At 45.7% G+C, this 24,894-nt stretch overlaps 1 protein-coding gene across 3 annotated transcripts in view; it reads right to left on the reverse strand.

Moving 5' to 3' along the window:
- Nucleotides 1-24,894, reverse strand: part of LOC143959282 (protein SSUH2 homolog) — an 80,263-nt gene that overhangs the window by 22,786 nt on the left and 32,583 nt on the right. For all 3 annotated transcript variants that reach the window (XM_077467959.1, XM_077467958.1, XM_077467960.1), the window contains 2 exons: nt 15,212-15,304; nt 13,456-13,570 (listed from right to left, as the gene is read on the reverse strand). In XM_077467959.1, the coding sequence (XP_077324085.1) occupies nt 13,456-13,570; nt 15,212-15,304 (208 nt within the window). The remainder of the gene's footprint in view (nt 1-13,455; nt 13,571-15,211; nt 15,305-24,894) is intronic.

A 24,894-nucleotide genomic window follows, 5' to 3' on the forward strand; every position in this document is an offset into this window, starting at 1 on the left:
ACACTAAGCCTACTGTAAACCCTATACCTAACACTAACCCTAATCTAAACCCTGTACCTAACACTAACCCTAATCTAAACCCTATACTGAACACTAACCCTAATCTAAACCCTAACCTAACACTAACCCTAATCTAAACCCTATACCTAACACTAACCCTAATGTAAACCCTATACCTAACACTAACCCTAATGTAAACCCTACAACGAACACTAACCCTAATGTAAATCCTATACCTAACAGTAACCCTAATGTAAACCCTATACCTAACACCAACCCTAATGTAAACCCTATACCTAACACTAACCCTAATATAAACCCTATACTGTACACTAACCCTAATCTAAACCCTATACTGTACACTAAACCTAATCTAAACCCTATACCTAACTTTAACCCTATACCTAACACTAAGCCTAATATAAACCCTATACCTAACACTAACCCTAATCTAAACCCTATACCTAACACCAACCCTAATGTAAACCCTATACCTAACACTAACCCTAATATAAACCCTATACTGTACACTAACCCTAATCTAAACCCTATACTGTACACTAAACCTAATCTAAACCCTATACCTAACTTTAACCCTATACCTAACACTAACCCTAATATAAACCCTATACCTAACACTAACCCTAATCTAAACCCTATACCTAACACTAACCCTAATCTAAACCCTATACCGAACACTAACCCTAATGTAAACCCTATACCGAACACTAACCCTAATATAAAGCCTATACTGTACACTAACCCTAATATAAAGCCTATACTGTACACTAACCCTAATCTAAACCCTATACCTAACACTAACCCTAATGTAAACCCTATACCTAGCACTAACCCTATTCTAAACTCTATACCTAACACTAAGCCTACTGTAAACCCTATACCTAACACTAACCCTAATCTAAACCCTGTACCTAACACTAACCCTAATCTAAACCCTATACTGAACACTAACCCTAATCTAAACCCAATACCCAACACTAACCCTAATCTAAACCCTAACCTAACACTAACCCTAATCTAAACCCTATACCTAACACTAACCCTAATGTAAACCCTATACCTAACACTAACCCTAATGTAAACCCTACACCGAACACTAACCCTAATGTAAACCCTATACCTAACACCAACCCTAATGTAAACCCTATACCTAACACTAACCCTAATATAAACCCTATACTGTACACTAACCCTAATCTAAACCCTATACTGTACACTAAACCTAATCTAAACCCTACACCTAACACTAACCCTAATCTAAACCCTATACCTAACACTAACCCTAATCTAAACCCTATACCTAACTTTAACCCTATACCTAACACTAACCCTAATATAAACCCTATACCTAACACTAACCCTAATCTAAACCCTATACCTAACACTAACCCTAATCTAAACCTTATACCTAACTCTAACCCTAATCTAAACCCTATACCTAACTTTAACCCTATACCTAACACTAACCCTAATATAAACCCTATACCTAACACTAACCCTAATCTAAACCCTATACCTAACACTAACCCTAATCTAAACCCTATACCTAACACTAACCCTAATGTAAACCCTACACCGAACACTAACCCTAATGTAAACCCTATACCGAACACTAACCCTAATATAAAGCCTATGCTGTACACTAACCCTAATATAAAGCCTATACTGTACACTAACCCTAATCTAAACCCTATACCTAACACTAACCCTAATGTAAACCCTATACCTAGCACTAACCCTATTCTAAACTCTATACCTAACACTAAGCCTACTGTAAACCCTATACCTAACACTAACCCTAATCTAAACCCTGTACCTAACACTAACCCTAATCTAAACCCTATACTGAACACTAACCCTAATCTAAACCCTAACCTAACACTAACCCTAATCTAAACCCTATACCTAACACTAACCCTAATGTAAACCCTATACCTAACACTAACCCTAATGTAAACCCTACAACGAACACTAACCCTAATGTAAATCCTATACCTAACAGTAACCCTAATGTAAACCCTATACCTAACACCAACCCTAATGTAAACCCTATACCTAACACTAACCCTAATATAAACCCTATACTGTACACTAACCCTAATCTAAACCCTATACTGTACACTAAACCTAATCTAAACCCTATACCTAACTTTAACCCTATACCTAACACTAAGCCTAATCTAAACCCTATACCTAACACTAACCCTAATCTAAACCCTATACCTAACACTAACCCTAATCTAAACCCTATACCTAACTCTAACCCTAATCTAAACCCTATACCTAACTTTAACCCTATACCTAACACTAACCCTAATATAAACCCTATACCTAACACTAACCCTAATCTAAACCCTATACCTAACACTAACCCTAATCTAAACCTTATACCTAACTCTAACCCTAATCTAAACCCTATACCTAACTTTAACCCTATACCTAACACTAACCCTAATCTAAACCCTATACCTAACACTAACCCTAATCTAAACCCTATACCTAACACTAACCCTAATCTAAACCCTATACCTAACACTAACCCTAATGTAAACCCTATACCGAACACTAACCCTAATATAAAGCCTATACTGTACACTAACCCTAATATAAAGCCTATACTGTACACTAACCCTAATCTAAACCCTATACCTAACACTAACCCTAATGTAAACCCTATACCTAGCACTAACCCTATTCTAAACTCTATACCTAACACTAAGCCTACTGTAAACCCTATACCTAACACTAACCCTAATCTAAACCCTGTACCTAACACTAACCCTAATCTAAACCCTATACTGAACACTAACCCTAATCTAAACCCAATACCCAACACTAACCCTAATCTAAACCCTAACCTAACACTAACCCTAATCTAAACCCTATACCTAACACTAACCCTAATGTAAACCCTATACCTAACACTAACCCTAATGTAAACCCTACACCGAACACTAACCCTAATGTAAATCCTATACCTAACAGTAACCCTAATGTAAACCCTATACCTAACACCAACCCTAATGTAAACCCTATACCTAACACTAACCCTAATATAAACCCTATACTGTACACTAACCCTAATCTAAACCCTATACTGTACACTAAACCTAATCTAAACCCTACACCTAACACTAACCCTAATCTAAACCCTATACCTAACACTAACCCTAATCTAAACCCTATACCTAACTTTAACCCTATACCTAACACTAACCCTAATATAAACCCTATACCTAACACTAACCCTAATCTAAACCCTATACCTAACACTAACCCTAATCTAAACCTTATACCTAACTCTAACCCTAATCTAAACCCTATACCTAACTTTAACCCTATACCTAACACTAACCCTAATATAAACCCTATACCTAACACTAACCCTAATCTAAACCCTATACCTAACACTAACCCTAATCTAAACCCTATACCTAACACTAACCCTAATGTAAACCCTACACCGAACACTAACCCTAATGTAAACCCTATACCGAACACTAACCCTAATATAAAGCCTATGCTGTATAGTGATGGACGAACTTCCGACGGGACGTTTCGCGAACGCGAAACGCGAACGGGCACAAACGTTCGCGAAAACGACCGTTCGCCGCGGGCTCCATTGACTTCAATGGGAGGCGAATTTCGCAAACCTTTAGGTCGAATTTGCGGCCACGGGGTAATTATTAGGGGGTAGCACGTAGTCCCACCACCTGGACAATAGCATAATACATGTATGAGGTGAATTTGGGATCGATAACTACAAGCATTTTTTTTTTATTTGGGAAATTGTTCTGACAATTCAGGACTATGGAGCTAATGAAGGCAATGGAGGAGAGGGAAGGTCAGGGACCAGGGTAGGCAAACAAGAGGGTGCAGGAGATACAGAGCACTGACAGCAGCACCGTAATACAGAGCACTGACATCAGCACCGTGACATACAGCGCTGACAGCAGCTCCGTGACATACAGCGCTGACAGCAGCTCCGTGACATACAGCGCTGACAGCAGCTCCGTGACATACAGCGCTGACAGCAGCACCGTGACATACAGCGCTGACAGCAGCTCCGTGACATACAGCGCTGACAGCAGCTTGACAGCAGCTCCGTGACATACAGCGCTGACAGCAGCTCCGTGACATACAGCACTGACAGCAGCTCCGTGACATACAGCGCTGACAGCAGCTCCGTGACATACAGCGCTGACAGCAGCACCGTGACATACAGCGCTGACAGCAGCTCCGTGACATACAGCGCTGACAGCAGCTCCGTGACATACAGCGCTGACAGCAGCTCCGTGACATACAGCACTGACAGCAGCTCCGTGACATACAGCGCTGACAGCAGCTCCGTGACATACAGCGCTGACAGCAGCACCGTGACATACAGCGCTGACAGCAGCTCCGTGACATACAGCGCTGACAGCAGCTCCGTGACATACAGCGCTGACAGCAGCTCCGTGACATACAGCGCTGACAGCAGCACCGTAAGCAGCCCCAGGAGGAAGTCAGCACAGCACAGGGATGGTGTGATCCCCTCATAATAAGAACCCCCAGGAGGAAGTCAGCACAGCACAGGGATGGTGGGAGCCCCTCATAATAAGAACCCCCAGGAGGAAGTCAGCACAGCACAGGGATGGTGGGAGCCCCTCATAATAAGAACACCCAGGAGGAAGTCAGCACAGCACAGGGATGGTGGGAACCCCTCATAATAAGCAGCCCCAGTAGAAATATGACACCGCTCAACCTCTTCAAAGAGGAGGGTAGGGGCATATAGTACGGTGTGCTTTTTTGGGTCAGGGAAGTGAGCCAAATGAATTAAGAAGGTCTGTGTGCTTGATTCCAAAAATTGTTTATAGACATATACATGGTCTACTGATCACATGTGTTGAATTCCTCCGAGATCCATGCCTCATTCATTTTTAGAAATGTGAGGTAGTTAACACTGTCGTGAGCTAGGCGAGTACGCTTATCGGTCACAATCCCCCCTGCTGCGCTGAACGTCCTTTCGGACAGGACACTGGATGAGGGGCAAGCCAACAGTTCGATTGCAAATTGGGCAAGCTCTGGCCAGAGGTCAAGCCTGCCCACCCAGTAGTCTAGGGGTTCATCACTCCTCAGAGCGTCCACATCGGCCGTTAACCCAATGTAGTCGGACACCTGACGGTCTAGGCGTTCCCTGATGCTGGATCCGGATGACACCTGTCGATGGGTCGGCTGAAAGAATGACCTCATATCCGAAGTCACCAACACATCTTCAAACCGGCCTCTTCTTGCAGGCGCTGTTGGATTGGTACCCGCAAATCCTTCTCTGGGAGTGGGAATTGCTCCTCTGCCAGCGCACGCAAAAGCAGAATGCAGCATTTCTCGAAGCAAGGCCTGGAAGTGCTGCATTCTGACAGCCCTCTGCGACGGCGGTAACATTTCCGCCATTTTGTGTTTGTACCGGGGATCTAAGTACGTTGCCACCCAGTACTGGTCCTTGACCCTCATGCTTTTTATACGGGGGTCCCTATTAAAACACTGGAGCATGAAGGCCCCCATTTGCACTCAAGCGGAAGGTATGTGGTGGTGGTGGTGTTGTTGGTGGTAGTGTCTTTGGGGGTGCACATAGCAGAGAGTGAAGAAGAGGGTGCAGATCGAGAGGATGAGGAGGGTGCAGAAGAATAAGGCTGAGTGAGCCACTCAACCAAGTCTGGTGCGTCCTTTAAAGTAATTGAACGCACCTTCTGCAACTTCCCACTTTGGCTCAAGGCTGTTGCTCCTGCCCTACCCCTACCACCCCTGCGGAAGGGCCTGCCTCTTCCTCTGCCTGTCATTTTTTAAATCACCCTGTGACAAAACTCTTAGTCCCTATACCGCTGAAGGACTGCTGCAGTATAGGGCAGCGGTCAGCAGTAGTGCACGTCAACCCTATGTATTGTGGACCGATAGCGGTCCTTACAGAACAGCAGACTGTACTGCACTCAGGCCTATGTACCGTAGCACCCTATACCAAGTTACCAGTCCTTATAAAAACTTTTGTGGACCAAGCAGGTTGTGTGTTAGTGATTAGCAGACTGTACGTCAGTCCCTATACCAATGAAGGACTGCTGCAGTATAGGGCAGCGGTCAGCAGTAGTGCACGGCAACCCTATGTATTGTGGACCGATAGCGGTCCTTACAGAACAGCAGACTGTACTGCACTCAGGCCTATGTACCGTAGCACCCTATACCAAGTTACCAGTCCTTATAAGAACTTTTGTGGACCAAGCAGGTTGTGTGTTAGTGATTAGCAGACTGTACGTCAGTCCCTATACCAATGAAGGACTGCTGCAGTATAGGGCAGCGGTCAGCAGTAGTGCACGTCAACCCTATGTATTGTGGACCGATAGCGGTCCTTACAGAACAGCAGACTGTACTGCACTCAGGCCTATGTACCGTAGCACCCTATACCAAGTTACCAGTCCTTATAAAAACTTTTGTGGACCAAGCAGGTTGTGTGTTAGTGATTAGCAGACTGTACGTCAGTCCCTATACCAATGAAGGACTGCTGCAGTATAGGGCAGCGGTCAGCAGTAGTGCACGGCAACCCTATGTATTGTGGACCGATAGCGGTCCTTACAGAACAGCAGACTGTAACGCACTCAGGCCTATGTACCGTAGCACCCTATACCAAGTTACCAGTCCTTATAAGAACTTTTGTGGACCAAGCAGGTTGTGTGTTAGTGATTAGCAGACTGTACGTCAGTCCCTATACCAATGAAGGACTGCTGCAGTATAGGGCAGCGGTCAGCAGTAGTGCACGGCAACCCTATGTATTGTGGACCGATAGCGGTCCTTACAGAACAGCAGACTGTACTGCACTCAGGCCTATGTACCGTAGCACCCTATACCAAGTTACCAGTCCTTATAAGAACTTTTGTGGACCAAGCAGGTTGTGTGTTAGTGTTTAGCAGACTGTGCGTCAGTCCCTATACCGCTGAAGGACTGCTGCAGTATAGGGCAGCGGTCAGCAGTAGTGCACGGCAACCCTATGTATTGTGGACCGATAGCGGTCCTTACAGAACAGCAGACTGTACTGCACTCAGGCCTATGTACCGTAGCACCCTATACCAAGTTACCAGTCCTTATAAGAACTTTTGTGGACCAAGCAGGTTGTGTGTTAGTGTTTAGCAGACTGTGCGTCAGTCCCTATACCGCTGAAGGACTGCTGCAGTATAGGGCAGCGGTCAGCAGTAGTGCACGGCAACCCTATGTATTGTGGACCGATAGCGGTCCTTACAGAACAGCAGACTGTACTGCACTCAGGCCTATGTACCGTAGCACCCTATACCAAGTTACCAGTCCTTATAAGAACTTTTGTGGACCAAGCAGGTTGTGTGTTAGTGTTTAGCAGACTGTGCGTCAGTCCCTATACCGCTGAAGGACTGCTGCAGTATAGGGCAGCGGTCAGCAGTAGTGCACGGCAACCCTATGTATTGTGGACCGATAGCGGTCCTTACAGAACAGCAGACTGTAACGCACTCAGGCCTATGTACCGTAGCACCCTATACCAAGTTACCAGTCCTTATAAGAACTTTTGTGGACCAAGCAGGTTGTGTGTTAGTGATTAGCAGACTGTACGTCAGTCCCTATACCAATGAAGGACTGCTGCAGTATAGGGCAGCGGTCAGCAGTAGTGCACGGCAACCCTATGTATTGTGGACCGATAGCGGTCCTTACAGAACAGCAGACTGTAACGCACTCAGGCCTATGTACCGTAGCACCCTATACCAAGTTACCAGTCCTTATAAGAACTTTTGTGGACCAAGCAGGTTGTGTATTAGTGTTTAGCAGACTGTGCGTCAGTCCCTATACCGCTGAAGGACTGCTGCAGTATAGGGCAGCGGTCAGCAGTAGTGCACGGCAACCCTATGTATTGTGGACCGATAGCAGTCCTTACAGAACAGCAGACTGTACTGCACTCAGGCCTATGTACCGTAGCACCCTATACCAAGTTACCAGTCCTTATAAGAACTTTTGTGGACCAAGCAGGTTGTGTGTTAGTGTTTAGCAGACTGTGCGTCAGTCCCTATACCGCTGAAGGACTGCTGCAGTATAGGGCAGCGGTCAGCAGTAGTGCACGTCAACCCTATGTATTGTGGACCGATAGCGGTCCTTACAGAACAGCAGACTGTAACGCACTCAGGCCTATGTACCGTAGCACCCTATACCAAGTTACCAGTCCTTATAAGAACTTTTGTGGACCAAGCAGGTTGTGTATTAGTGTTTAGCAGACTGTGCGTCAGTCCCTATACCGCTGAAGGACTGCTGCAGTATAGGGCAGCGGTCAGCAGTAGTGCACGGCAACCCTATCTATTGTGGACCGATAGCGGTCCTTACAGAACAGCAGACTGTACCGCACCCAAGCCTATGTACCGTAGCACCCTAGACAGACCAAGTTACCAGTCCTGATAAAGAGCTTTGTGGAACAAGTGAGTTGTGAATGTTTAGCAGACTGCAGCAGAAGGGCAGCAGTCAAGTATAATATTCTTTCTATATTTGGAAGAAAGAATATTATACGTGTACAAGCCTATTACCGTACCACTGATACCAGTCCTGAAAAGAACCTTTGTGGAACTAATAGTAACAGCAAGTCTTTAAAATTATCCTCACTGCCTGACACACTGCTTCCTGCCTGTCCCTATACAAATTGGCAAAAAAGAGTAGGCTGGAACGATTAGCTGGAACAGCTCTTTTGTGGACCTGATAGTAACAGCTAATGATGATGATGATGATGATGATGAAGAAAGACTAATCTGGCTGAGCTGTCCCTAAAATAGCAGCATACAGCGCTCTGTCCCTTTATCTAAACTGACAAAAGAAACTCAGGCTGCTGACCTAACACCTATACCAGTCCTGAAAAGAACTTTTGTGTACCAAATAGCTAGCGTTTTCTCTGTCCCTACTCCACACAGGATCCTTTCCCTACAGTGACAGAAGAAAGAATGTAAAATGGCCACCGGATCGGGTGTATTTATAGGTTAGGGGGAATGTCCAAGTGTCCATGAGCTGTCATGTCTCAATTGGTTGTCCTGTAACACATGATAAACGTGTCACGAAAGGTTAAAGTTCTTGTATACATTAAACACGTAAGTCCGCCGGGGCGAACGACGGAAAAAGGCGTTCGAACCCGCGGACGGCGAAAGTCGGAAATTCGCCGCGAAACGACCGCCGGGCGAACCGTTCGGCCATCACTAATGCTGTACACTAACCCTAATATAAAGCCTATACTGTACACTAACCCTAATCTAAACCCTATACCTAACACTAACCCTAATGTAAACCCTATACCTAGCACTAACCCTATTCTAAACTCTATACCTAACACTAAGCCTACTGTAAACCCTATACCTAACACTAACCCTAATCTAAACCCTGTACCTAACACTAACCCTAATCTAAACCCTATACTGAACACTAACCCTAATCTAAACCCTAACCTAACACTAACCCTAATCTAAACCCTATACCTAACACTAACCCTAATGTAAACCCTATACCTAACACTAACCCTAATGTAAACCCTACAACGAACACTAACCCTAATGTAAATCCTATACCTAACAGTAACCCTAATGTAAACCCTATACCTAACACCAACCCTAATGTAAACCCTATACCTAACACTAACCCTAATATAAACCCTATACTGTACACTAACCCTAATCTAAACCCTATACTGTACACTAAACCTAATCTAAACCCTATACCTAACTTTAACCCTATACCTAACACTAAGCCTAATCTAAACCCTATACCTAACACTAACCCTAATCTAAACCCTATACCTAACACTAACCCTAATCTAAACCCTATACCTAACTCTAACCCTAATCTAAACCCTATACCTAACTTTAACCCTATACCTAACACTAACCCTAATATAAACCCTATACCTAACACTAACCCTAATCTAAACCCTATACCTAACACTAACCCTAATCTAAACCTTATACCTAACTCTAACCCTAATCTAAACCCTATACCTAACTTTAACCCTATACCTAACACTAACCCTAATATAAACCCTATACCTAACACTAACCCTAATCTAAACCCTATACCTAACACTAACCCTAATCTAAACCCTATACCTAACACTAACCCTAATGTAAACCCTATACCGAACACTAACCCTAATATAAAGCCTATACTGTACACTAACCCTAATATAAAGCCTATACTGTACACTAACCCTAATCTAAACCCTATACCTAACACTAACCCTAATGTAAACCCTATACCTAGCACTAACCCTATTCTAAACTCTATACCTAACACTAAGCCTACTGTAAACCCTATACCTAACACTAACCCTAATCTAAACCCTGTACCTAACACTAACCCTAATCTAAACCCTATACTGAACACTAACCCTAATCTAAACCCAATACCCAACACTAACCCTAATCTAAACCCTAACCTAACACTAACCCTAATCTAAACCCTATACCTAACACTAACCCTAATGTAAACCCTATACCTAACACTAACCCTAATGTAAACCCTACACCGAACACTAACCCTAATGTAAATCCTATACCTAACAGTAACCCTAATGTAAACCCTATACCTAACACCAACCCTAATGTAAACCCTATACCTAACACTAACCCTAATATAAACCCTATACTGTACACTAACCCTAATCTAAACCCTATACTGTACACTAAACCTAATCTAAACCCTACACCTAACACTAACCCTAATCTAAACCCTATACCTAACACTAACCCTAATCTAAACCCTATACCTAACTTTAACCCTATACCTAACACTAACCCTAATATAAACCCTATACCTAACACTAACCCTAATCTAAACCCTATACCTAACACTAACCCTAATCTAAACCTTATACCTAACTCTAACCCTAATCTAAACCCTATACCTAACTTTAACCCTATACCTAACACTAACCCTAATATAAACCCTATACCTAACACTAACCCTAATCTAAACCCTATACCTAACACTAACCCTAATCTAAACCCTATACCTAACACTAACCCTAATGTAAACCCTACACCGAACACTAACCCTAATGTAAACCCTATACCGAACACTAACCCTAATATAAAGCCTATGCTGTACACTAACCCTAATATAAAGCCTATACTGTACACTAACCCTAATCTAAACCCTATACCTAACACTAACCCTAATGTAAACCCTATACCTAGCACTAACCCTATTCTAAACTCTATACCTAACACTAAGCCTACTGTAAACCCTATACCTAACACTAACCCTAATCTAAACCCTGTACCTAACACTAACCCTAATCTAAACCCTATACTGAACACTAACCCTAATCTAAACCCTAACCTAACACTAACCCTAATCTAAACCCTATACCTAACACTAACCCTAATGTAAACCCTATACCTAACACTAACCCTAATGTAAACCCTACAACGAACACTAACCCTAATGTAAATCCTATACCTAACAGTAACCCTAATGTAAACCCTATACCTAACACCAACCCTAATGTAAACCCTATACCTAACACTAACCCTAATATAAACCCTATACTGTACACTAACCCTAATCTAAACCCTATACTGTACACTAAACCTAATCTAAACCCTATACCTAACTTTAACCCTATACCTAACACTAAGCCTAATCTAAACCCTATACCTAACACTAACCCTAATCTAAACCCTATACCTAACACTAACCCTAATCTAAACCCTATACCTAACTCTAACCCTAATCTAAACCCTATACCTAACTTTAACCCTATACCTAACACTAACCCTAATATAAACCCTATACCTAACACTAACCCTAATCTAAACCCTATACCTAACACTAACCCTAATCTAAACCTTATACCTAACTCTAACCCTAATCTAAACCCTATACCTAACTTTAACCCTATACCTAACACTAACCCTAATATAAACCCTATACCTAACACTAACCCTAATCTAAACCCTATACCTAACACTAACCCTAATCTAAACCCTATACCTAACACTAACCCTAATGTAAACCCTACACCGAACACTAACCCTAATGTAAACCCTATACCGAACACTAACCCTAATATAAAGCCTATACTGTACACTAACCCTAATATAAAGCCTATACTGTACACTAACCCTAATCTAAACCCTATACCTAACACTAACCCTAATGTAAACCCTATACCTAGCACTAACCCTATTCTAAACTCTATACCTAACACTAAGCCTACTGTAAACCCTATACCTAACACTAACCCTAATCTAAACCCTGTACCTAACACTAACCCTAATCTAAACCCTATACTGAACACTAACCCTAATCTAAACCCAATACCTAACACTAACCCTAATCTAAACCCTAACCTAACACTAACCCTAATCTAAACCCTATACCTAACACTAACCCTAATGTAAACCCTATACCTAACACTAACCCTAATGTAAACCCTACACCGAACACTAACCCTAATGTAAATCCTATACCTAACAGTAACCCTAATGTAAACCCTATACCTAACATCAACCCTAATGTAAACCCTATACCTAACACTAACCCTAATATAAACCCTATACTGTACACTAACCCTAATCTAAACCCTATACTGTACACTAAACCTAATCTAAACCCTATACCTAACTTTAACCCTATACCTAACACTAAGCCTAATCTAAACCCTATACCTAACACTAACCCTAATCTAAACCCTATACCTAACACTAACCCTAATCTAAACCCTATACCTAACTCTAACCCTAATCTAAACCCTATACCTAACTTTAACCCTATACCTAACACTAACCCTAATCTAAACCTTATACCTAACACTAACCCTAATCTAAACCCTATACCTAACTTTAACCCTATACCTAACTCTAACCCTATACCTAACTCTAACTCTAAACTAAACCCTATACCTAACTCTAACCTTATACTCTTTGTCAATAAGAAAAAGTCATGTGATTTCCATTTCAGCCCTGACATGGATCACATTACTTTGTTTATAAACAAGGGGTCATTGTTAGCTCCAGGGTTAATGTAGGGATAAATGGGATAAGTATTGGGGTTCCTCTGTTCCTCAGGAAGACGTGATCTATTTAATTAGAGGCCCAGAACAGAACTGGTCCAGAATACCTGAAAGGAGGTTCCATCACCCTCAGAAGTCATGTAAAGCCCATCCCCCCATTAAATAATTTCACCATTTCGATTTCCTCATCCCATATTTTGGGGTCACGTATCCATGGGTGGTCTCTTGGACCACACTCAGGTTCCTTCAGTCAGATCAGTGAAGTCCTTTTCTGATTGGCTGATGAGATTTGTAGATCGCCCCATATATCCTCTTGTTGGATAATCCCAGAAAACTGCAGAACCCATCCCCCCATTCTTACTGAGCAGAGGGCCCAATCTTCCTTCCCACCACAACCAACGTCCACCTACCGTCACATCACTGTCCTTCACAACCACCTCCCCCGTCACCTTCCTCAGGAGACTTGTGGGAACTTTATTCTCCGGAATCCGAGGATTACAGATATATTCTGAGTGCAGAGTTCTCCTGAAACAACGGAATGAGGAGAAATCAGTCCAACCGTCCCTGGAAAGACTGGTCCCCATATCACCACACTGGACATACTGGTCCCCATATCACCACACTGGACATACTGGTCCCCATATCCCCACACTGGACAGCCTGGTCCCAAGATCACCACACTGGACATAATGGTCCCCTTATCACCACACTGGACAGACTGGTCCCCATATCACCACACTGGACATAATGGTCCCCTTATCACCACACTGGACAGACTGGTCCCCATATCACCACACTGGACAGACTGGTCCCCATATCACCACACTGGACATAATGGTCCCCTTATCACCACACTGGACAGCCTGGTCCCCATATCACCACACCGGACAGACTGGTCCCCATATCACCACACTAGACAGCCTGGTCCCCATATCACCACACTGGACAGACTGGTCCCCATATCACCACACTGGACAGACTGGTCCCCATATCACCACACTGGAAAGACTGGTCCCCATATCACCACACTGGACATACTGGTCCCCATATCACCACACTGGACATACTGGTCCCCATATCCCCACACTGGACAGCCTGGTCCCCATATCACCACACTGGACAGACTGGTCCCCATATCACCACACTGGACAGACTGGTCCCCATATCACCACACTGGACAGACTGGTCCCCATATCACCACACTGGACATAATGGTCCCCTTATCACCACACTGGACAGCCTGGTCCCCATATCACCACACCGGACAGACTGGTCCCCATATCACCACACTAGACAGCCTGGTCCCCATATCACCACACTGGACAGACTGGTCCCCATATCACCACACTGGACATACTGGTCCCCTTATCACCACACTGGACAGCCTGGTCCCCATATCACCACACTGGACAGCCTGGTCCCCATATCACCACACTGGACAGCCTGGTCCCCATATCCCCACACTGGACATACTGGTCCCCATATCACCCCACTGGACAGCCTGGTCCCCATATCACCACACTGGACAACCTGGTTCCCATATCCCCACACTGGACATACTGGTCCCCATATCACCACACTGGACATACTGGTCCCCATATCACCGCACTGGACAGCCTGGTCCCCATATCACCACACTGGACAGCCTGGTCCCCATATCACCACACTGGACAGCCTGGTCCCCATATCACCACACTGGACATACTGGTCCCCTTATCACCACACTGGACAGCCTGGTCCCCATATCACCACACTGGACAGACTGGTCCCCATATTACCACACTGGACAGACTGGTCCCCATATCACCACACTGGACAGACTGGTCCCCATATCACCACACTGGACATACTGGTCCCCATATCACCGCACTGGACAGCCTGGTCCCCATATCACCACACTGGACATACTGGTCCCCATATCACCACACTGGACAGACTGGTCCCCATATCACCACACTGGACAGACTGGTCCCCATATCACCACACTGGACAGACTGGTCCCCATATCACCGCACTGGACAGCCTGGTCCCCATATCACCACACTGGACATACTGGTCCCCATATCACCACACTGGACAGACTGGTCCCCATATCACCACACTGGACAGACTGGTCCCCATATCACCACACTGGACAGACTGGTCCCCATATCATGGACATCTTACCATGTGACGGAGAGTTGCTGGGATTGGACGAGTCTCCCCTCACCTCTACACACAGGACACGCCTTCCTGCCACGTCCAGAACACTTGCTGCACCTGAAACATAGAGATTGTCCAGTATGAAGCCGACACCCAAACACAGGAGAGCGCCTCTCACAGGCCATACAGATATCACCTAGAGACCAGTATGATATGCAGCCTCTACACCACTGTACCTGCAGCCTCTACACCTCCATACCTGCAGCCTCTACACCACTGTACCTGCAGCCTCTACACCTCCATACCTGCAGCCTCTACACCTCCATATCTGTAGCCTCTACACCTCCGTACCTGCAGCCTCTATACCTCCGTACCTGCAGCCTCTACACCTCCATATCTGTAGCCTCTACACCTCTGTACCTGCAGCCTCTGCACCTCTGTACCTGCAGCCTCTACACCACTGTACCTGCAGTCTCTACACCTCCATATCTGTAGCCTCTACACCACTGTACCTGCAGCCTCTACACCTCCATACCTGCAGCCTCTACACCACTGTACCTGCAGTCTCTACACCTCCATACCTGCAGCCTCTACACCTTCGTACCTGCAGCCTCTACACCTCCGTACCTGCAGCCTCTACACCTCCGTACCTGCAGCCTCTATACACCTTCATACCTGCAGCCTCTACACCTTCGTACCTGCAGCCTCTACACCTCCGTACCTGCAGCCTCTACACCTCCGTACCTGCAGCCTCTATACACCTTCATACCTGCAGCCTCTACACCTTCGTACCTTCAGTCTCTACACCTCCGTACCTGCAGCCTCTACACATCCGTACCTGCAGCCTCTACACCTCCGTACCTGCAACCTCTACACCTCCGTACCTGCAGCCTCTACACCTCCGTACCTGCAGCCTCTACACCTCCGTACCTGCAGCCTCCACACCTCCGTACCTTCAGCCTCCACACCTCCGTACCTGCAACCTCTACACCTCCGTACCTGCAACCTCTACACCTCTGTACCTGCAGCCTCTACACCTCCGTACCTTCAACCTCTACACCTCCGTACCCGCAGCCTCTACACCTCCGTACCTGCAGCCTCTACACCTCTGTAACCTTCAGCCTCTACACCTCCATACCTGCAGCCTCTACACCTCCGTACCTTCAGCCTCTACACCTCTATACCTGCAGCCTCTACACCTCTATACCTGCAGGCTCTACACCTCCATACCTTCAGCCTCTACACCTCTATACCTGCAGCCGCTACACCTCTATACCTGCAGCCTCTACACCTCTATACCTGCAGCCTCTACACCTCTATACCTGCAGCCTCTACACCTCCATACCTTCAGCCTCTACACCTCTATACCTGCAGCCTCTACACCTCTATACCTGCAGCCTCTACACCTCCTTACCTTCAGTCTCTATACCTTCAGCCTCTACACCTCCATACCAGCAGCCTCTACACCACCGTACCTTCAGTCTCTATACCCGCAGCCTCTACACCTCCATACTTGCAGCCTCTACATCTCCGTACCTGCAGTCTCTACACCTCTATACCTGCATTCCTCTACACCTCCATACATGCAGCCTCTACACCTCTATATCTGCAGCCTCTACACCCTCATACCTTCTGTCTCTATGCCTGCAGCCTCTACACCTCCATACCTTCAGTCTCCATGCCTGCAGCCCCTACACCTCCATACCTGCAGCCTCTACATCTCTATACTTGCAGCCTCTACATATCCATACCTGCAGCCGCTAAACCTGTATACCTGCATTCCTCTACACCTACGTACCTGCAGCCTCTACACCTCCATACCTAGCCACTAAACCCGGCCCACTTATAGCGTCCTCCAACTTGACACACTTGAGTAAGATAACCTTAGTGCAAAGCTGATTTGTATTTACCCAAATGTTTGATTTCGGGATAGGTGGAGTGATCAATAGAAGGTTCTACTGCAGCTGCTAAACTCTGAGGATGGACCTTGCAATGGAAAATATCCTTCACAGGTAAATTTGGGTGTCAGTGGTGGGTATTATCTCAAAGCCAGAGGCTGAACCCCCATTCATGTTTCCAAATAAACACACAACCTTCCCGTCCTGAAGACAAGCAGATGAGAAATGTCTCCAATGGGAACGGTGAGAAGATAATTCTTTTATAGTCGAGTTGTTGCCCCCTGTGAACCAATTTATAGCCCTTCTCCTTGTGACTCCATGTCCTAGAGATAACTAAGACTAGGAATGAGCCAAACACCGGACCCCCCCCCCCCCCCCCAAGTTTGGTTCGCACCAGAACATCTGGACATGCCAAAAAGTTTGTTCGAACACGTGAACATTGTTAAAGTCTATGGGACAAGAAAGTGAAAAATCCAAAGTGTTCATTTTAAAGGCTTATGTGAAAGTTTTTGCCCTAAAAAGTGTTTGGGGACCCGGGTCCTGCCCCAGGGGACATGTAATGCAAAAAAAGTTTTAAAAACTGAAGTTTTTTTCGGGAGCAGTGATTTTAAGAATGCTTAAAGTGAAACAATAAAAATGAAATATTCCTTTACATATCATGCCTGGAGGGTGTCTATCGCATACCTGTACAGTGGTGGGTGTTTCCCGTTGTAACCCTTCACAGTTACACTTGGTGTGAGCAGGAACGGACCTTGCTGTGAAACATTTGATCAAACATTCTAATTACATGTCCCTGTTAAACAGGGGCAGAAAAAGTGGGCCTTCAGCAGTGGTGGTGGTGCCCTAAACCAAAAATATTGTTGGCCAGCTAGCATCATCAAGAGGAATAGGATAGTCACTCAGCATAGGCAGTCTTCAAGGGATACCACATCCATAGAAAAATCAAATCAGTTACATCAGCATCAGGTGCTAGATCCAAGAATGATTCATTTTTATGAATGTGAGCCTATCAATGGAGTCTGTGGACAAGCACACTCCACTGTATGAACCGTTATAAACCCTCCGGCAGCACTGAATGTGCGTTTAGAAAGAACGCTGGATGCAGGACAGGCAAGTAGCTCACTTGCATATTGAGCAAGTTCTGGCCAGTGGTCCATCTTCAAGACCCAGTAACCCAGTGAATGGGGTTGGAAAGTTCTGTTCTTGCCCCTAGATATTCCTGCACCATGTAATGCAGATGTTGGCGATGGTTGCTTGAACCTATCTTGGCGTTGAGGACTAAAATATTGTCTAAAGGCATCGGTCAACCGGCCACCTTCTCTACCGCTCTTCCAGCACCAGAAAATTGTACCCTCCCAGGGTCTGGAAACGCATATCACAAACCTTTCTTCATGGCCTACTGAAGATGGTTCATCATCTGCTCCCTCTGCAAAGGCAGGATGAATTCTGCAACCTTACCCTTGTAACGTGGATCAAGAAGGGTTGCTAGCCTAATTCAATGTCCCCAGGAGTTCCGGAAGTAGCACATCCCCGTAACGTTTGTAAATTTCTACAGGGAGGCCATCTGGCCCTGGAGATTTATCGTTGGGCATTGCAGCTACCGCATTTTTTAATTCTTCCAGCGTAAGTGGTAGCTCGAGGGATAGTTTGTCGTCCATTGATAAAGTTGGTATTACTGTCCGAAGTAAAAAAAAATGTCCTGGGGACATTGAATTACGCATTGGAGACGGGGGAACTCCCCGCCTCGATGCGGGAGGCCAATATTATCTTAATCTTGAAGGAGGGGAAGGACTGCCAGGAAGTTCCATCATACCGCCCGATATCCCTGCTATGCTCGGATATTAAAATACTAGCCAAAGCATTAGCAATTCGGCTAAATACATATATCCATAAACTCATACACCCAGACCAGTCGGGCTTTATCCCGGGCAGGGCAACCAGTGCTAATATTAGAAGAGTCTTCCTTAACGTTCAAATACCCAGAGATAATGAGGGGGCGGGGGCTATTTTAGCACTGGACGCTACTAGGGCCTTTGACAGTTTGGAATGGGGCTATTTGTGGAGGGTCCTGGAGAGGTTCGGATTCGGCCCCTTATTTATCCAGTGGATAAAATTAATGTACAATAAACCCAGGGCCAAAATTAAGATGGGTACTGAAGTCTCTGAACTATTCCAACTGGAGAGAGGTACAAGGCAGGGGTGCCCGTTGTCCCCCCTCCTTTTTGTGCTGGCCATGGAGCCTTTGGCGGCTCTGGTAAGATCTTCCCCGGACATACAGGGATTTCGGCGGGGTAGTGATGAGGAAAAAATTGCCCTATTCGCGGACGATGTCCTATTTTTTATCGGCGACGTGGACTCTACCCTGAATAGAGTGATCCACCTGATGGGCGAGTTTGGTCAACAATCAGGTTTAGAGATCAACTGGGGCAAATCAGCCCTTCTACCACTGTCCAGGCATGGGGAACAGGGGGTGCCCTCAACGATAGTAGGCCTGGAGACGGTGACCAAGCTGAAGTATCTGGGTATCTGGATATCTGGGGATGTAAGCCAATATGCCAACGAGAACTTAGCACCACTACTGCTGAAAATGAAGATGAAACTTAATAGGTGGTGCGGCCTCCCTCTCTCGGTGGCGGGACGCTGCAGCCTAGTAAAAATGCTTTGGCAACCCCAAATACTTTACATTTTACATAATTCTCCAATTTGGATTAACCAGAAATGGTTCCAAACCATGGACTCGCTAATCCGGGAACTAATCTGGAAAAAGGGGCATGCTCGGATAGGGTTGCATACGCTGCAGCTCCCCGTCGCGGAGGGAGGGCTGGCCATTCCCCACCTGGGCGCATACTTCCTGGCCGCCCAACTTCAGCATTTAGCAGGGGCAGGGTTTCAAGAGGGGGGGCCTACTAACCATAAGTTGATGATGCTGGGAGCACCTCATAAATTGGTACCCGAAGCCCTGGAGGCTAACTCCTTTTTTTATAGATGCCCTACTAATATTCTAATGAGGAAGGTATGGCAGCAAGCAAAGCAAAAGCTAGGTTATGCGGGTGTAACTACTTATACCCCTCTATGGCGCAATTGCCATCTGCCCGAACTAAATAAGGTAGATAGAGCTCCGGAATGGGATAGCCAGGGGATTAACAGAATAGTGCATCTCTACGAGGGGAACGTAATGAAACCTTTTGAAACGATCAGACAGGAATTTAATGTCCCTAATAGGTCGTTCTATAAATATTTGCAGTTGAGACATGCAATACAAGCCCAATACGGGTCATTCGCTATCGAACGCACTGAAATCCCTCAGCTCCAGGCCCTTATAGATCATAGGCATGTAAAAGGCCAGATTTCGAGGCTATATACAAAGCTTAGAGGCAGCTTTTTGAAAGGGGAAGGCCCAGCCAAGAGTAGGCAGGGTTGGATAGGGGACATTGGCCCGATATCTCGGGAACAATGGGCTAAAACGCTTGAACAGGGGCATTTGGCCTCTATATCTCCATCTCAGCAAGTGTCCCATTTGTTCCTTATATACCGGGCATACTACACCCCCCAGAGGCTATGGAAAATGGGCAGGAAACCTAGGGATGAATGTCCTAGATGTGGGGCACCGGGTGATCTCTTCCACATGGTATGGAAATGCCCAAAACTGTATAGCTACTGGCTAGAAATAGTTCTTAAAATAAACAGAGCTTTCAAGACCACTCTGAAACCCGAGGCCAGGGCCTGTCTACTGGGGATATTTGAAGAGACAAATATTCCGTCGCCGATTAAGCCATCTGTCTTGAAGTGCCTATATCAAGCCAGGCGACTGATAGCAATTAACTGGCAAGCTAAAAATCCCCCGGATATTGGACATTGGGTTAATGCAATTAACTCTTTAATATGGTGCGAGAGAGCAATGCTTATAAAGCTAAATAATTTAAGAAAATTTGAGATATTATGGTATCCTTGGTTGAGCGATATGGGGTTCCCTTTGGAGTGAGGCCAACACAAGAATGGTTTAGTACCCGCTGGCTGGGGGGTAGGGAGGAGCATCTTCCCTCCCCCCTTAGGTGGACTCTTTTAAGGGTGGATTTTTCTACCCCTTTCCTTAAACGGTTATAGCTATCTGGTTATGACTGGGGCGGTTGCTGCCGGCGCTGCGTGCTCGAGGTGGGGTTAGGGTTGGGAGGGAGGCTCGGAGGGAATAGGGGGGGGGGGAGGCGTATTGAGGGGAGGTACTAATGAGTAGCCGTGGTACGGCAGACTTAGCGTATTAATTTGCTTGATATGTAACCTGTCTCTTTTTTCCCTTTCTATACGGTATAATACCGCTATCTATGTGCGGAAAACTCTTAATAAAAAGCATTTCAATTAAAGAAGGGTAGGAGGAGGGAAAGAGAAGGAGAGTAAGATAGGAAGAAGGGAAAAGAAAGGATAGGGAAGGGAAACGAAAAAAAAGAGAGAAAGAGAAGGGAAAAAGAGGAAAAAGGAGGTGTATGTTGGTGTAGAGCGGGGGAGGGGGGGTTTCGTCTCCCACCCCATAACACAACTTTTAGTTGGGGCGTTGAGGTGTGGGGTCGATGCCACCACCCCTCGCCTATTACTAGCAATATACTCACCATTTAAGCTCAAACGTGATTGAAGTTATGTCTACGTTTTACTCAACTGCATTATATCCTATACCCCAGAATATATTAGGCTATGCTACCCTGCCTTTTTTAACTTGTTTCTTTGTATATGTGGAAACCTCAATAAAAATCATTGCAATTGAAAGAAAAAAGACGAGCTACAATGATGTGATGTGAAGTCGAGGAAAACTAAAATGAACGCTAAGTTGATTGGCGCCTCGCAGATGAATTCGCTGAAGTAGCCCAAAAAAAAAAAAAAAAAAAAAAAAAAGAAGGGTTGCTAGCCAGTAATGATCCCTCTCCTTGATACCATGAATCCTAGGGTCCTTTCGCAGGCTTTGCAGAATCAGGCAGGCCATGCAGCGTAAGTTTCCAGATGCATTCAATTGTGAGTTCTCTGGGTCACTAAGGATCACATTATACGTAACTACCTCCTCCCAGCCACGTACAACTCCTTGGGTTTCTGGGGACTGAAAACCATCCCTTGAAGACTGCTGCTGACTGTTATCCTCTGCATCCATGCTGACACAATCCTCCTCCTATACTTCTTCCTGTGTGTTTGGCGGGCCCACATGAATGCTATTTGGATAACGGGGGCCTTGAGAGGTAAGGTAGTCCTCCTCTTCCTCCCGCTGTCCTGCCTCAAGTGCCCTGTACATTATTCCACGAAGTGTGTGCTCCAACAGGAAGACAAGAGGGACAGTATCATCGATGCATGCATTGTCGCTGCTCACCATCCTCGTAGCCTCAAATGGTGACAGGACAGTGCATGCATCCTTGATCAGTAACCACTGGCATGGTGAAAAACAAGCCAAGCTCCCCTGACCCTGTCCTGGTGCCATACTCACACAGGTACTCATTGATGGCCCTCTGCTGCGAGTGCAGCCGCTGCAGCATTGCCAATGTTGAGTTCCACCTGGTGGGCATATCACAAATGAGGCATTTGGTCGGCAGGTTGCATTCCCTTTGAATGTCAGCCAGCTGAGCACTGGCATTGTATGACCGTCGGAAATTACCACAGACTTTTCTGGTCTGCCTCAGGAGATCTTGTAAGCCTGGATACCTGCTCAAGAACCGCTGCACCACCAAATTAAGGATGCGTGCTAAACATGGGACATGGGTTAAGTGTCTCTGTCGGAGGGCGGAGAGAATCTTGGTGCCATTGTCGCATACAACCATTCCTGGCTAAAACTGGCATAGTGTCAATCATGCCAGTCAACTCTTCTGCATCAAATACACCACCTCAAGTAGATTAGAAATAGTACACCACAGAATGCACTGTAGAATGTAGATCTCTAGGCTACACTGACTGGATGCTGCAGCGTATATATTGTGGTATTCGGGGTTATTTAGCTTCAGTGTAGAGCTTACCAGTGAGCTGAGTCTACGCCAGATATGCAGTTTAAGGGCTTTTTTGGCCCATGTTTATTGAAGTAAAAGAAAAACAGTCCATCCAGAATTCCCACACATGGGTTTCTTCCACAAAGCAATAATTAAATAAATGGAAAATACAGAGCCACCTGGCTCTCTGGTCAGCACTGCTGTTCAGGTGTTGACCTTGGTCCTCTTCACTCTTTACCTGTGTCCCGGTTTGGTACCCACACTGTACCTCTCGTGACACTCTCTCATACAGCTACCTGGCTTACGTTACTGCCACACAGCTGCTTCAGGCCTGCAGCCTAGGCCTTAGGTCTGCTCCTTAGAACAAAAGGGTTTCCTTGAGTTAAGCTCTCTCCTAGCTTACTCCTGATCAGCGCCTTGCTGCTCTGTCACAAAGTACATCTGCCTCCTGCAGACATGCACGCTCTGGCTGTACACAGCAGTGCACTGCGATCTCGCAGTGCATTATGGGGTGTTCCACAGGCGCTCAAATTTCCCGCAAACGCTCTGTAATGTTCGATATTTGGTGAATGTTCGAACACCCGATGTTCGAGACAAACTCATGTTCAACCTGGACATCAAGCTCATCCGTACCTAAGACTTCGTGTTCAACTCAAACATCGTCTGTTCAGCCATTCACTGAATTCCGAACATTAAGGGCCATTTGCGCCAAATTCGAATGGGGCGTCATGGCCCATAATTCACTGCGGCATCGCAGTGCATTACTGGCTGCTGATTGGGCAAGAATGCACTATGACCCGCATGCTTTGGCCAATCACATCGCAGAAAAAACGGAGAGACATGATTGACCAAAGCCAGGGTGGCTTTGGCCAATTATGCCTCAGGGAGTTTAGTACATGTCCCACACTATATGTGGCGGCCTTGTGTAGTGTGTTGCGGCGATGGTTAAAGACAGACAGAGAGAGAGAGAGAGAGAGAGAGAGTGTAATTTTATTTGAGTTAGATAGAGCAGGCAGGCGAGTCAGTTAGCTTCAGTTACAGTGTGTAGAGGATATATATGCATCCCAGGTGTGTTCTATATATAGTTATACACTGTATTAAGTTTAGCTCGATCCGTTCCTGTTCTTCTCTTCATAATATACTGACAGGCAGGGAGCTGTACTATTTTCACTTAGTGTACTGTGTTCTTTGCACAGCGTGCACCTAAAGCTTTACCTGAATACAGTATTATGTTTTAGTGTCCTTTGCACGGTGTGCACCTAAAGCTTTACCTGAATACAATTTCTGGCATTCTCATACAAATACAGGAGTTTCAGTGATTTGATTTATTGTCCTTTGCACAGTGTGCACCTAAAGCTTTACCTGAATACAATTGCCGGTGTCGTCTTAGTAATAATACTACAGGCAGGCAGTTGATTCTGCTAGCAGGAGTATAATCGGTATATATATAAGTCCCAGCTTTGTGCAGCTACATTAGTATGTCTGGTATGACCAACAAGGAGAGGCAGTCACGAGCCAATAAAAGAGGGCAAGCAGGCTCTGTGTCTAGAGGCAACAGTGCTGGTCATGGACATGGTGCATCCTCATCAGCACGTGGCCATGGGGCACACTTGTCCTTTTTTTTGGCAGCTCTCCGCGTTGAGCCACAACATGCCGAAGACTTGGTAGAGTGGATGACCAAGCCGTATTCATCCTCCTTATCCTCTCTCACCCAGACTCAGGGTACTTTGTCTGGCAAAACAGCTGCCAACGCGGCCTCTTCCCTCGGCTCAATGGCATCAGTCACTCCTTCCCTAGCCCTACCATGTCCTCCTGAGGAGTCCCCCGAACTCTTTGACCACAGTGTTGGGTACATGCT

This window comes from Lithobates pipiens, unplaced genomic scaffold (genome assembly GCF_037356315.1).
Source record: "Lithobates pipiens isolate NorthernLeopardFrog02 unplaced genomic scaffold, aLitPip1_a1.2 Scaffold_69, whole genome shotgun sequence".
NCBI lineage: Eukaryota > Metazoa > Chordata > Amphibia > Anura > Ranidae > Lithobates > Lithobates pipiens.